General features: G+C 47.1%; 1 protein-coding gene across 3 annotated transcripts in view; it reads right to left on the reverse strand.

Moving 5' to 3' along the window:
- Positions 1 to 15,313: 15,313 nt before the first annotated feature.
- Positions 15,314 to 16,565, reverse strand: part of OSBPL5 (oxysterol binding protein like 5) — an 88,310-nt gene continuing 87,058 nt past the window's right edge. For all 3 annotated transcript variants that reach the window (XM_083163932.1, XM_083163933.1, XM_083163934.1), the window contains exon 22: positions 15,314 to 16,269. In XM_083163932.1, coding sequence (XP_083020058.1) covers positions 16,131 to 16,269 — 139 coding nt within the window. In that variant the 3' untranslated portion in view covers positions 15,314 to 16,130. The remainder of the gene's footprint in view (positions 16,270 to 16,565) is intronic.

The raw sequence follows: 16,565 nt of genomic DNA on the forward strand, positions 1-16,565 counted from the left end.
GTTGTGCTCATCGAATAAGTGGTGTTTGAATCCTTTGTCCTTGTGGTTAGCAGGATGCTACCCGGATATATAGATTAGGCCTCTTAGGGCGACTTTCCACAAGTTCACCGCAGTGGTCCAAATGCAAGTGCCAAATGCAAGTGCCAAGTGGTGTCATAGAAAAGAAAACTCCAATTAGAATTAAATAGTGGAGTTTATTAAATTGCATAAGTGAATAGTGTGTGTGTGTGTGTGTGTGGGGGGGGGTGTTTGTGCGGGGCCCCAAAATTACTAGTGGTCGGCCCTGTTGCTAGTACATATATAAAATGATAACATAGTTGCCTACCTTTCTGCAGGGGATCCGAGGGAATGCTCTCCTCTCCAGGGGGCTGGGATGGACGCCCAATTCTCGGGAGTCTCCCGACGGCTCCTGGACGGTAGCTAAGTAAGAATAGCAAATAAATGAAATATTATAACTCATGTCTTGTTCTATTATTATCATTATTATCATTATAATAATACTAAGCTGCTAATCATCTAATGAGGGATAGTAACGAACACTGAAGATAACATTGTGCACTGAGGAGCAGCCATTACTGTTGTGCATAAGGGGCCCCCTGACACCTAAATCTGACCCTGGGCCTGTAGCGAAACACCAGGGATCCAGGTGATGGACTGCTAGCCTCCAGGTCCCACGTAGCCTCCCCCACTTCTGCCCACCTGTCTGGCCAGGACTTCTAGCAGACCATTTATCCAGGTCACCCCTAAATCCTGCAGAACCTTTTCATGCTCTCTGGACGTGGCCTTGGCCATTATACACTATAGTCCAGGGATGGAGAACCTTCGGGCCTCCAGCTGTTGCTGAACTACACATCCCAGCATGCCCTGCAACAGTTGTAGCATGGCCACATAGCAAAACTGTAACAAGGCATGCTGGGATGTGTAGTTCCACAACAGCTGGAGGGCCGAAGGTTCCCCATCCCTGCTGTAGTCTGTAAGTTTGCATTTGGTTCTGGAAAGATGATAGCAAAGTGTGCAGAAATGTGCTACAACCGGGATTAGCTGAGGGAGCAGGCGAGCTACAGGTTTGTGATGGAATGTACTTCTGCTATATGTACTCCACCTGCTGGTGGTTGTGGTTACTGCAGGCCCTGGCCACTTACCCAGCTAGAACAGCAAGTATCTTTTACCTTCTGTACCAGGGCCAGATTATAATGGGGCACAGGGGGTCAGTACCCCTGGGCCCCCCTCTATCTAGGGGTCCCCTGTGGTTGGCATGAAGGGTTTTGTCTATGGGAGTGGGGTAGTGCTGCAGCTTCATCTATCTGCCAATGTGACAATGATTAATGGTGCTGAGCATCGGGAGCCAAGGCACACTGACTGTACAAGTGTGCAGTGCATTACTGGGAGTTGACTAAGACTCATAACACTTTGCACAAGAGGTCAGAGACTGAGAGGCTTGTGCTGAGCTCTGCTTGGTGGAGCTCATCATATGCTTCTCAGGCCCATGAAGGATAGCAGCAGCAGCAGCTGCTTTGTCATGGGAGGGTTTTTAGTGAGAGGCCCGGGCCCCCCGAAGGCTCTTAATCCGGCTCTTTTCTGTACTACAATATAGCATTAATATTAGTGACTTCAGCATGTAGCAGGATACTCCAAGGATTTATTACATTTTCATGTATATGTACTCATCCTCATACATGGCTTATACCAGCTAGCTGCTTAGTCCAGTATCAGCATGTACCCCTTTTAACAAACCTAGTTTATATAGTATATATATATATATATATATATATATATATATATATATATAATTTCCTGTGAGTACGGACTGTAATAGTACATTGGTACAAGTTCCCCATTCCATCCCTGTTTCCGGACCATGTGATATCCTGAATATTTCTGCCGGAGTGAGTCACAGGAAGGACAGAATGGAGGCACTGTGCACCACAGACCTCGCTTCCCAATGCAGGCAGACATCGGCTGCAGTTGTTCTGTATTACTGTCACGTTCTCTGTTCTCTGAGGCCGGATGGAGAATAATATATAGATACTACGCTTCGAAAGCTAAAAAGGTAGCTAATGTGTGAGAGAGAAAGAGAGGTAGTTTCACTTGCTGCCAACAGATGGCAGTGTTTCGGTGACACACTAGCACATGAGATAGGAGGAGGGAGGGACATGTACGAAGTGTAGGAGAGAGATAAAATATTAGCCGGTCATGTTACAGGCTGGGCTTGACAAATGACAGGAAACAATTTGTTGGTTCTCCACTTTATCACTCCACAAGGCTTATGGCCAGATTCAGACCTTGTCTCTGGGCTGCGAGTCTTTGGAGCCCAGCGATCAGGTAAATGCCACCCTGCCGTATGCCCCCCATCCATGTGCACGGCTGTGTATGTGATCAGGTAAATGCCACCCTGCCGTACGCCACCCCCAGCCAATGTGCACGGCTGTGTATGTGATCAGGTAAATGCCACCCTGCCGTACGCCACCCCACCCATGTGCACGGCTGTGTATGTGATCAGGTAAATGCCACCCTGCCGTACGCCACCCCCGGCCAATGTGCACGGCTGTGTATGTGATCAGGTAAATGCCACCCTGCCGTATGCCCCCCCCCCCCATCCATGTGCAGGCTGTGTATGTGATCAGGTAAACGTCACCCTGCCATACGCCACGCCCCCCCCCCCGCCCATGTGCAGGCTGTGTATGTGATCAGGTAAATGCCACCCTGCCGTACACCACCCCACCCCATCAGTGCTGTGCACATGACCACCCTCCATCATTCTCCCCGACCTTGCAAAGCTTCAAACGGGCACTGAAAACTCACCTATTCATCAAAGCGTACCCTTCCACTGCATAAACCAGCTGGTTCTCCGACCCCTTGCCTGTTTCCTGTTTACATCCTGCTATCTAACCACCACCCCCTCGCTTGCACCTCTTGTAATCTGTCTGTCTCCCCTTCCTACTAGATTGTAAGCTCCTCCGAGTAGGGCCCTCTTCCCTCCTGTTGTCAAAGCCCACTTCTCTTCACATGTCACTCACAGCTCTCCTTTACTCCAACACTCAGTGACCATCTTCATACTCATCTCCATCATTGGCCTCAAGCCTCTAGTTGTATGTTGATTGGGTCCTCACTACTTACATTTAAGCTGTAATGTGTATTGAACTGTGGTGCTCTTTATTTGTACTGTATTTTTGGTATTTATTCAATGTTATGACAAGTTTTTGTCTCCCTGTATTGTTCCTTTGTACGGCGCTGCGAAACACTTGTGGCGCCTTATAAATAAAATTATAATATAATAATAATCCAATGCTGTTCCTCAGAGGACTTACTCGGCGCTGCGATGGGTGTGGGGAGGAGGAGGACGTCACCGGTCCGGCGGTCCTACCTCCCAGCGGCCGGGGAACTCAGAGCACTGTTACCGCCCCCAAATGGCCGCAGGGTGTCAATCATTGCTGGCTGCCCTCGCCTGTTAAATAATTGTCTGTGCTGCAAAATTGCAGCCGCGTAATCAAGCCTGAATCAGGCCTTTAGAACATTTGCCCCTTAGAGAAAGCGAGGGAGAGATGTTCTACTTTAAGACTAAAAGTGGAGAGAGATAAAGGGTGAGATGTACTTAGCATGGGAGAGAGAAAAACTACCAACCATAACTGACATTTTCAAACACATGTGGGGTGGACAGGGAGGGGGAACATGGGAGGGTGGGATAGGGGAACATGGGGGGAATATCAGTGCACAAGGAAATATTGGGTTTGAATATTCATCAATAGTCTAAGAGCCTGATCCTGGTTCCATCAGTCCCCTGCATTGTTCACACGGGGGTCCGTTGGTAAGCCTCTCCTTATTCTCATATGCAGGGCTTCTGTATGGGCACCTTTGCCGACCTGCACAGTCAGCGTGGCGCTCGCAAAGTGGGGGGGGAGTGGCTTTGCAGTGGCGGCGATTGGGCATGGGAGTCTCCATGAGAACACTGGGCTCTCTAATGCAAATGTGGACTGGATGCAGTGTGTCGGTGGCTGGCCCTGCCTTTGTCCCGGAGCTCGCAAATATACGCGTGCCTCCGCTGACTTATATACGCAAGCCCAGGAGAAATCATTCGATGGTCGCTATTTTTAGTGAGGCGGGCACTCTGGGACTCGGTAATCAACCAGAATTAGGCCCTGGGTCCACAGTACTGTACAGTAAGGGGAGAAGTACTCCAAAAGTGGCCAAAGTGGAGGAGCTCCCCTGAGTGCACAAACTACAGAGGAGTAGAGAACGTACCCTCTTGTGGTGGGGGGACACTTGTGTCAGTGGCGTAGCTACAGGGGTCGCAGCGGTCGCACCTGCGACCGGGCCCCTGAGCCAGGGGGGCCCAACCCCCGCCACTGTAACCCATAGTTGCCTACCCTACCGGGGACGGTGGATTCTGTAAGCGCGACATCATGACGTACCCCGTCATGACATCGCGGCTGTCCAATTAAATGCCGGCCGCCGCGGGGCTCTGTGGGGAGCGCTGTCGGCAACAGCTACACAGGGTGAGGCAGGCAGCGCAGCACAGCCAGCGGGAACGTCTGCGACTCTGCGGGAGACATTTGTTGGTGAGTGCCGTGGTGACTGTACTGCAGCGTATAGTACAGTAGGAAATAGCTGCACAGCACTATACAGTGACAGGCAGCGCAGCACAGGGAGCGGAAGCAGCGGCAGCAGGTGAGGTTGATTTATTGGTGGATGGTCGTGGAGACTGGATTCTAAGCTTGTGCTTCATTGATTATTAAAAATGCCTTTACTCCCTCCGCTCCTCGCTGATTTAAAAAGCTTCCCCATTCAGGCCTCCACACTGCCCCAGCAGTTCAGCTTTATAAAAATTCTCCCCATGGCTGCCCACGATTCTGCTTCATAAAAATGGTTCCTCTCCCCACTGCTTCATATATTTTTTGGGAAGCAGTGAGGAGGGGGGAAAATTAACAATAATGAAGCAGGGGGAGAGGATCAATTTTTATGAAGCTGCAGCATGGAAACCTGAAACCCTGGTGGTGGGGAGTGGAGGGGTGGGGGGATCTCCAAGAAGCAGTGGGGAGAGGGATATGAGACATTTATATGAAGCAGGAATACTTTTTAGGAATATGCGGGGAGGGGTAAGGGTGAGGGGAATCAAAAAGTCAGGGTGACACAGGGCACAGTCAGGCAGGGCACAGAACACAGTCAGGGTCACACAAGGCTTCCAGTAACCTGGGCCTCTCCAGTTTTATCATCTTTGTTCTTTTAATATTTTATTTAAATAAACTACTATCCTATGTTTAAATGTTAGTTCTATTATTAACATAATATACTTGATGTATTAAAATATAAACAGACCGAGATTTAAATTTTGTTGTATGTAGGGGGCCCCAAGCTGACCTTTCGCACCAGGGCCCATGAACCCTTAGCTACGCCCCTGACTTGTGTAGTCTCTGAAACATAACTTTTTATATAGGTACAGTGGGCGAAATGTAATAGGGTGTGATTTTTTAGACATGTGCGATTTTTGGTCAAAAACGGCCGAAATCGCACATTTTCCGAAAATCGCACATTTAATAGGTTGAAAATCGCGGTAAAAAATCGCACTTTTTACCGCGAAATCGCACTTTTAGAAGTGCGATTTTTAGTCACATTTCAATTCGCATCCAGATGTTTTCCCATTATAAAGTATACAACTCGCAAATGTAATAGGGTGCGATTTTTGGTCAATGTTACCAAAAATCTGACAGGCGAATTTGACAGAACCATGCACAGATCATTGAGATCTGTGCATGGTTCTGTTAATAAAAATGTGTAAAAGTGTTTTTATAAAAAAAAAAACGGCGTGGGGTCCCCCCTCCTAAGCATAACCAGCCCCGGGCTCATTGAGCCGGACCTGGTTCCAAAAATACGGGGGAACCCCGTCCAAGGCTGACCAGCCACGGTGCTCATGTTTTGGCCGGGGGACCTTGTATAAAAAGTGTCCCCTGGCTGTGGCATGACACCGCGGGCTGTTGAAGCCCGGTGCTGGTTTCAAAATACGGGGGACCCCCAGATTTTTTGTCCCCCGTATTTTTGGAACCAGGACCGGTCCAAGAGTCCGGGGCTGGTTTCAGAAATACGGGGGACCCCTATGCTTTTTGTCCCCCCGTATTTTTGGAACCAGGTCCGGCTCAATGAGCCCGGGGCTGGTTATGCTTAGGAGGAGGGACCCCACGCCGTTTTTTTTTTAACTTTTTTTTTTTTTGCACAAAAGCGCATTTATAAAAATGCGCACATTTTCATGACTGAAAATGCGCACATTTTCATGACTAAAAATCGCGGCAAATCACATTTTTTTGCCGCTAATTCGCATCTCATTACATATGCGAATTCGCGGCAAAAAATGCGATTTTTAAAGGTGCGATTTTTTTTTAGTCTAAAAATCGCACCCTATTACATTTCGCCCAGTAAGTCTTCAAAAAAAATAGGGACCCTAGTCCCATACATTAGAACACAACACCCTAGGAGAGGGGTAAGGCGAAAAGGTGCCAGGGATGGGTAGTTTTAGAGGATTGCGATCGTGGGCAGTCTCCATATAGCCTCATTGCTGCAGTTGCTGTGTAGGCCCCGGCGTCGACACCTTGTAACCATCATAGATATGCCTGTGGTGCCAGTGTAAGATGGGGTGGTACCAGGAGAGAGAGAGCGGGAAAACAATATTGGACACATAATAGGGACAGATTAGAGAGATAGGGGGTTGAGAAAGGAGATGGAAAGTCTTTCATAGAGGAAATAGAACCCTGCACAGTTGTTAGCAACCTTGTGAATAAAGTTTCAAAATAGTAGCCTGACCTCTGACCCCACACAAATACAATATCCCAAACCCTCTCGGTGGTTCCCTCCGTTCTCCACATGATGATAACCCAGGAACTGGTGATTCCGTAGGAATCTTACACATTGTATTTCAGATTTTCTATTTACCTGTTTGATACTGTGTCCACTGTAGTGCGCCCAAGATGGCTGCCACTCTTGTCATATGGCTCCAGCATTTCCTTGGAGAGGAGGGATTGGTTAATATTTTGTATCAATCATCTCATAGCAGGACTGTCACTGCACATATCATGAGCAGATATTTACTATGTATATATATTGGATGAATTGGGGGACATGATGGAGATAGAGGGGATTGCATTAGACACGCCCACCCTAATGTAAAGGCCTATGGAGTTGCTGAGGAAGACACAGGGGTAGATGTATGAAGCTGAACGTCCGGTGATAAGGTACCAGGCACTTTATCACTTCCCCTCCCCTTAATTACTGCTTCATTCATCTACCCCCCAGTCCTTGGCTGTAGTGTGAGCACGGAGCAACTCCTCAGCCATTGACCTCACCGCATCGCACCGGCATGGACCAATTGCTCCTGGAGAATGTGTGATGCCAAGCGCCCAATCCGTATAGTCGCACGATTTTCTATCACGATCTCTGACCATCGAATGATGTGGAAAGTGCACGCATATCTAAGATTGCTCAGAGGGAAGTGGGCAGGCTGCCCGCCCCCCATGCCCGCGTCATCGGCCCATTAGCATGAGGATGCCCAGCTTTCTCATGGGAACACCAATGAAACACTGGGTGTTCCCATACGCTAATGTCACGCCCCGCCACCCCCCGCTCGGAAGGATGGGTGCACATGCACAAGCAACTAACATCGGCCCCGTGCGAACAAACGCAGCCCTGCAAATGGACCAGATTAAGGTCCTCATTGAGAGGTATAGTTGAGGTTTTTGCGCTTTTAGTGCAGACATTGGGTTTCATAAACCTCGGACTTACTCTTACAATTTCTTTGTTTATTCTGAATGTCGTAATTTCTTTGTTATTTTTTTTGAACATTTTTTCTATTGTGTTTTTTTTCTTTTAATTCACTGGGGAGTTGTGGTGACAATCTTCACTGGGGAGTTGTGGTGACAATCCCAGACCACAGTTGTCTCTGTAAGTCATTTCTCCTCATGTAAGACCGGAGCGGTCACACATCTGGCAGCGTGTTACTATAGTGCGAGGTGGTTCCCGGCCACATCCTGTATTAGATCTGGCATTATGTAACGTTTAGCAAAAAACACCCTAAACGACCTTGGGCTCTAGTTATGAAAATGTGTAATAGAGATTTACTGTCCACGCTTATCACAGCGATAGCACATCAGAATACGTCAGCAGAAAAAAACAAAAACACTCACATTGTCGTCAGCTGCAACATACAACACATTTATTGGCATAGCACAATCTCCGATATCTGCTACTGACCTTCTCTTCCCGACAACCCCCCACCTCTGCATAGGAAGTGGGAGTAGGTATGTAAAATAGACTTAGCGATCACCTGTGATAAATTCATCCATCCAACTACAGTTAGCACCAGAATTGGGAGGGAGGGAGAGACGCTCCGCTCTTCCAAACACCCCAAACCTCTATTTGTGCTTTTAGTACCAATCCATCAAACACAATGATGACCTAGTCCAGTTCCCATCTTGGCCTGATATTTCGGTAGATGGGGCGTGTGACGTCACTGATCGATATTATGAACGATGTGTTTGTGCACATGTTGTGTATCCTTGTTCGCTAGCTCCAGCGCGCGTGTGCAAGATCTCACATGAAGCACGGAGCTGTATCCCACCATATAATCTACCCCTCTCGCCTTTCTGGTGGCAAACACCAAGGAGTTTATGATGGACAATATGAACGTAGTACAGAGAAACAAAGAGCAACAATGACAGGCGAAAATACTGTATAACATATCAATTATGTCACAAAGGTGGACATTCCCAAATCCAGGTGGGAATCTCACCCTTAGAGGATGATTCTGGATCACATTTTGTCCCCTGCCCCGATGTTTGGCATTTGTACTTGAGCATGTGTATGGCCAAGGCGAGTTGTCTTCGTCCTGGCAGCCACAAATACAGGTCAGTTGAGACTGACTTATATTTGCAAAAGCAGGTGAAATCATTTGGTGGTCTCCCCCTCCTTGGCTGTGGCTGCCCGGCTCCTTCCTCCTGGCTGTGTGCGGCGTGAACTTTCTAACATCACGCCACACACAGCCAGGTTGCCAGGGGCAGGTAATGTAGAACTACCTGGGCCCGGGAGACAGAGTGGGGGTTTTTCTTTTTATGGAGTGCTCCCTAAACAAAAAAATCCACCAGTGAAGGGGTTAAATTATGACAACAATAGCTGGTATATAATATGATGAATAGAGCGGGATGCAGTTAGAATCCCGGCGGTCAAAATCCTGACGCCGGAATCCTGACAAGAATAAATTATTGTGGCGACGGTGCGAGCACGCAAGGGGGGGCAATCCACCCCTCTCCCCCCCCTTGTCGGGATTTCGGCGACGGGATTTTGACCGCCGGGATTTCGTACCAATCCCAATAGAGCTGCCCCCACATCATGCAGTGTAAGGGACAGAGCAGAGCTGCTGCACATTTACTGTATGTGTGGATCTGAGCCCTCAAACATCGCAATGGACCAGAGAGCAGCTGCCAGGAGGAAGAGACAGGAGCCTTACCATGTGGTGGGAGATTGTGAGCTTAGAAAGTGCAGTACTGGTTCTATTATGTTTGTGTATTTATTAATTATGATTTGTTTAACCTTTTCCTGACCATTTATTTAAATGTGTGAAATAGCCTATACCAGGGGTGGACAATTATTTCGGCTGGGGCCACTTAACATTTCCAGTAAATATTCGAGGGCCGCACACAAAGTATCTTTTATATACAAAACCAATCGCAAAAAAATGCTGTACTATTTTTAGCAAGAATATGTTTTTAAACATTTTACAAGACAAAAAATAAGAAAAACAATTTTAACACTGATACCTGTATATATAAAACAATAAACGTCTAGTATGAGCCATTACGTTATACGAAAAGAGCCAAAATTCAAAATACGCCACAAGGAAGGAGCGCAAATCCACATTACACCACACCGACTGAGGCAAAATTCTGTGATGGGAGGGGGAAGGGGGTTCTCTTTCCAACTGTACTGTAACTTCATCCCAGTTGCTACCTGAATTAAAATTATATAACAGGCTTCTTACTTGTTTTATGGGGAGCAGCGAGCCCATAGCACAGAAACCAGAGGAGAGCAGAGACTCTCTCCTCCAAGCATCCTCTGTCCACACGGCACATGTTTGCCGGGATCCCGCCTCCTGCAGCCCTGCACAGCCTGTGGCTCAACCAATCAATGAATATATATCTATATCTATAGAGAGAGAGAGAGAATAATAAAAAGACCAATTTTCAGGGCTGTTACCGCTCCCCCAGACTCCTGTACTTACTCCAATGTGCTACAGAGTGGGAGTTTTTGGATTACATTTGGAAACCCCTCTAATACCCCTTTCACACCGCACTTTTAAAACTGTATATTGCCGTTTTTTTCCATTTTAAAACGGTTAAGGGTGCAGTGTGAAGGTGCCAGAGTTGATTTACCGGTTAAAGATAACCGCTATTTCAACACGGTTAAAAAGCAGAGTCCTACACGGTTCAAAGCCGTTTTTTGTGCCATGCGAATGGCACTGAAACGGTATTCAGAAAAAAAACAACAGATTACAGACCTGTGATAGGCTGTCCTCTGCATTCTGCCCTGGGAGGTGTAATCTATGAGTGCCTGTACCCAAAGCTATGTATTGCGGGTCTACAGATGTGGTTACAGATCAATATTGTATGGTTTTATTGATATGAACAAGTGATAAAAAAGCGCTGTATCATACAATGAAAAGGAGTCAAAGCCTTTAAACCGGTGATGTTAAAGTGGAAGGGAGTTGTAGGGAGCTGGCGTCCCTACGCCCTACAGTGCACTGTACTCCCTGATACCTTAAGTACAGTCCTTAGCGCTGGTCCCTCGCCGAAATTTCCGTCCCTCGGTGACGCTTCCAGGCTAATATGCCGGGTGCCGTGGAGTCAGACAGCAGAGATTTGGCGAAGTTGCGATGCTTCGCTGATCTCCCAGAGGGGCAGTGCACAGTACTCCCTGATACCTTAAGTACAGTCCTTAGCGCTGGTCCCTCGCCGAAATTTCCGTCCCTCGGTGACGCTTCCTGGCTAATATGCCGGGTGCCGTGGAGTCAGTCAGCAGAGATTCGGCGAAGTTGTGATGCTTCGCTGATCTCCCAGAGGGGCGGGCGCCTGACTACTGGCCGGAGCTTCTAAACAGCCTCCGTTAGTTCCCGGGACGCCAGATGATGACGGCACCCGGAGCGTATGCGGTTGTGGAGCTCCGGTCTGTGTGCAAGTTTTTCAGGGAAAAAGAAGACAGGGATATTAGCCAGGAAGCGGCACCGAGGGACGGAAATTTCGGCGAGGGACCAGCGCTAAGACTTTGGACTGTACTTAAGGTATCAGGGAGTACTGTGCACTGTAGGGAGTAGGGACGCCAGCTCCCTACAACTCCCTTCCACTTTAACATCACCGGTTTAAAGGCTTTGACTTTTCATTGTATGATACAGCGCTTTTTTATCACTTGTTCATATCAATAACCACTGTTATTTTACAATATTGATCCGTAACCACATCTGTAGACCCGCAATACATATTCTGCCTTGAAACGGGTTGACTGATGTGAATGGTATTTAAATGGTATTTAAAACGGTAATCTAGTGCAATGTCAAGGCTCAGACCCGTTTTAAAATACCATTTTTTTAAACGTTTAGGCAGTGTGAACGCGGTACAATCCTGCCTTTGTTTGTATTGTTGTTACAATCTTGGTATGTTCAGATGCACTATAGATTGTAAGCTTGCAGCAGGGTCCTCTAACCTCCAAGTCTGTCTGTCGTTACCCAGTTTGTTTGATCACTGTCTACCATTGTAAAGCGCAACAGAATCTGCTGCGCTATATAAGAAACTGTAAATAAATAAATAAATACACTAAGGCAAAGCATACTTGCCTAGTGTCCCAGACAATAGAGGCCGCCATAAGAAACTGTCCGCAAATCATTTCTACACAAATCTACACCTCCAAAACTTTCTCGGCATATACACAAATGTACTCAGACATGAAATATGTTGGTATATAGCTTGTTCATTGATCAATATGTATAGAAATGATTGTGTGCGTAACTATGAATAAAGCAGGATTTCCTACGGGCATCTCTCAATAGATCCAAAAAGAGAGAACAGAATCCACAACAGACGCGTTTCTCCACTGCACTTGAAGAGCCTACTTCTGGTCCGATCGGTCATATTCGCACCAGGGACTGATGTTTGCTCTCTGTACATGCGCATATTAGCATATGCGCATGTGCAGGGCTGATGTGCGGACGCCTTCGGTGACTCGCACAGGGTAAAGGTGGGCAGAGGGGGGGGTTTGCATGGATGTACCCACAAAAACACTGGGTGTCCCATGCGAACCCAGGCGAGCAGTAGCCTGCCACTGCCGACGGCTGTTGTCACAGGACGTCAGTCACTCACCCCGTTCTCAGAGCCGGACACTGCAAATATAGGTTAGTCAAGACAATATTTGCAAACAGGAAAAATCGTTCGATGGTCGGCAAACATCGAATGATTTTGGTGTGCATTCACTCGCCAGTGGTTGGAGGTAAATGTCTTGTTAAACGGCGATTTTTCGCTGCTTAGCGAGTCAACCAGAGATGTGTCATCATAGTTGTGTCCTATTACCTGGCACTATTAACGTATGTAAGTACTCCCTAAGAGCAACTCAAACATATATTATACATCTCCCCTCTTACGCCTTTCCTCTCCAGTATTATGTTTACAAGCAAGGCTAAAGGTCACACGGTCGACATGCCGTGCGATTCGAGTCCCGATGTGATCTGATCGCATCGGGACTCGCATCGCACGGCATGAAGGAGAGAAGAGAGGACAGTACCGATACCGGTCACCATCCTCACACCGCTGCAGTGGCACAGATGGCAGGGTGCTGCAACTCACACCCGGGGCCGCAGCACAGTTCCCCAAGGCAAGCAAAAGCTACCCCCCGCCGCCCCCCCATGCATACATCAGAGGCCACACCCCCGCCCTCCTCTATACGGCGGACTTCTGGGTCACTGCGCATCAGCCCTACAGCCCCAGGAAAAGCCTCTCTGGCTGCTGGGGCTATGTGCATATGTAAGGCACAAAGACTATATAATGCAGATCTATATGGTCTTGCCTGCCCTCACTATTTCGCTGCCGATTTGCGCTCACACGGGAGCGCAAGCCCTAAAAAGTACACAATCGGCATGCGATATGGCTTCCGATGTTCACTATATCGGCAACATCGGAAGCCATATCGCACTGTGTGTACACACCATAAGTAGTAATTGGAACCACAATAAATAGAATGTATAATAAACACTGAGAATGAAACAGTAACAATAATTGCTATTACACATTCTCGGGAATCTATCAAAGTGTGTATGGACTGGAGGGGCAGCACAGCTAAGCCAGAGCCACAAATGGTAGCATTATATTTATTTATTGATCAATAAATAGATCAAAGGCATGATCGTGAAAAAGCAATGAATTAAACTCACACCAAATTGGACCAATAGTTCACAAACCAATTAGTTCCCTACAATATTTCATCAAATAAAGGAGATATAGAAAAAATCTTATATGTATATATATCTAGTGTACGTGTGTGACAGAAACACTGCCATCTGCAGGCAGCCAGTGAAACTACATCTCTTTTACACATACAGAAACACAGGTAATCACAAGGTAGCAGACTAGCTTTTGAAGCTTTTGCTTTGAGCGGGCTTACTAGTACATCATATTATATGCTATAGAGAACAGAAACTACTATATATAAACATGTTGTCATGGCAGCACCCAATGATTATAGACTGTTCCTTCCCGGGTGCCTCAAATTTCATAACCATCTGCTGCGGCATATATCAAACAATGAACAGATGCATTGTTTCCCAATTTCCAACTACATATATAGAATTTACCACGTTTCAGTGCTTTTACTGTGCTTTCCCCAGGGTAAGCAAAGCTTTGCTTAACCTGATGAAAGCCCAGGAAAAGTGCTGAAATGTTGTTTATATTTATTGTTGTGAATTCTTTATCCATTATAATAGTAATTTTTCATATGTCACTTTAAATATCTCCTGCCCCAGAGCTGTGTGTGTTTCATTATTACGACACTTAATGTTCACAGTGTATTTAGCTCTCCGCTCGTGTGCCATGCGGATAGGGCCGCATTAAGGCTGACCCGGTAGAAGGGGGCATATATTAGATTGTACATACCTCACAACATATATAAGAAACTGGTAATAATAATAATAATGACCCATTCCAGGAGGGACATATGCCCTCTACCTGGACCTCCCTCTTCATATATGATGACATCACCGGTTTTGAACTATTTAATTTGTAATAAAGGAATTTCAACAGGTGATTGCATAAATTAAGAGGGAAGCCCAGGTAGAGAGGGGTTTGTCCCTACTGGATGGGTCATGTTGGGTTGTACGGATTGTGTATAATAAACTGAATCCACTGGAGTATATAAGATTTAAACCAATAGTTTAATAATGGCTGTATACTGTTTATAGCTCCACAAAATTGAGACACAATTATTTTATAAAGTATCTGGTCAGAAAGACGTCCGTTTCCAACTGATTTCGGCCGGAAGGGTTTCTGACCTATTCAATATGGGCTATTTATTTCCGACAAGTCGTGAATTCCCAGTGAAGCACTGCCAAATCCAACAGGTTTTGGGCCTGTTTCTGACAATCTCAATCCGACTTTAATGGAGATCAGAAGGGGGTGCGGGGCGAGGGAGGGAGAGTGCTTACCAGCAGGGGCATATGGAGCTTTGGTCGGTGGAACACTCTCCTCTCTGATGGGCATCCACTCAGCCATGCTCCTCTCTCCCAGGAACAGTAGTCCCCGGCCGGCAGGCAGCTACACAGCCGAGTGCGGCTTCATCATGTGATCTCCCACAGGGGGAGCTGCTGACAGCAGCAGCAGGATGGGACACTGGGAATGGCAAAATCTGGCAGTCTTATATATCCCGCATCCCCCCTTAATCTGGGGCATGGTATAGCGGTCCGACAGTCGGGATCCCGACAGTCATCCCGACTGGCCGGACTCAGACAGCGTGGCCAGCGCAACAAAGCCCCTTGCGGGCTTACTGCACTCGCCACGCTGCGGGCATGTTGGCTCTTTACGCTCGCCACCTTTTCTATTCTCCCTCTATGGGGGTCGTGGACGAGGGAAAATAGCGGGTGACCATCGGGAACCAGGCTGTCGCTGTTTTGACAGTCGGGATCCCGACGTCGGGTGACCCCATCCGGCACCCCTTAATCTGTATATGCATGTGAAACATAGAAACATAGAATTTGACGGCAGATAAGAACCACTTGGCCCATGTGGTTGATAAAGAGACAAGACCATCGATTTGAAAATAAATGTATTTCCAGACGTGATAAAACAAAATACATGGAATCCCCCCTTTCCGAATAAATAGTATACATATTATTTGCTTTAATGTTCATACAGTAATTGTGTGCAGTTAACAGGAGCATCCTCCACTTCCAGGATCCCAGATAGAGGACTTGTTCTCACTATGAGCTCTGGCATTACTCAGAGCAGCCCCTTTGTGGAAATACCTTATTACATATGAAGGCGAGAGGCGGGGGGAGCCCTGGGGACAGAACTACAACACAGATTTTCTGGATGCAGATAAAGTGCTACAGGCATGCTCTGTCTACAGATCGCAGGCAAGGTGCGGGCAGTAGATGCATTGTATAACCTCCTTGCATAGACAGTAGAGGTCCATACAAAACAGACAGATAATAGTAACAAATGAGGCGTCACGCGTAACTTACTCCCTGCTGATGTCGCTTTGTGCTACTTTCGTAAATTAAAATTTCAAGTAATAGAAAGAGGGCGCCAGGGGAAGTGTAAATTCAGTTTCTGATACCGGGTACCTAAAATATAATGATTTGTGGCGGGGAAGGGGGAGGAGTCCCATCAGCAGCGTAGAAAAACGGAGTGAAACCAGCGTCATTATAGATGATATTATCGTGCTTCTCGTTAACCTTGTGTTTAACCCTTTTGTGGTGTTGGTCACGGGAAGTGACTGGTGGGGGAAGACCACGGAGGAACCACGGAGTGTTCGGCCCACAGGAGCGGTAGTCTGACGACGGATGAAGTGAAGGGAGGTATTGCCTGCCCTTGATTCAGATGAAGGCTGCTCGCTGGGACGGGCTACTTGAACACAAAGCTGATGAAGAGCTGGCAGGCGAGGAAAAGGCAGAGGAGCAGCCAGTGGCGGGAGCTCAGCAGCGAGACACTGGGTGGTGAGCGCTTGGACAATGAGCCGTATTTGGTTAACGTGTTGAGGTTTCTAAGGGAACAGACAGGAAACATGGTTAACAGGTGGGAGTCATTGTATCTGGTCTGTACGTGGGGTCAGATTCAGTGACGCAAAAAGCAAGTGACTTTATATTGTTTGTGTGCAGGGTAAATACTGGCTGCTTTTTCCTGTAGCCCACAGGTGTTAGAGAGCTTTATTTTTACACTAGATTTCAGTTTTAATGCACACATCTCTTCCCTCTGCACGTTACATCTGCCCCACCTGCAGTGCATTATTATAACATTTGTAATCTATTACTGTATAACACAACAGCAGCAAAACCTATT

The sequence above is a fragment of the Crinia signifera genome, chromosome 11 (assembly GCF_055691185.1).
Source record: "Crinia signifera chromosome 11, ASM5569118v1, whole genome shotgun sequence".
Lineage (NCBI taxonomy): Eukaryota > Metazoa > Chordata > Amphibia > Anura > Myobatrachidae > Crinia > Crinia signifera.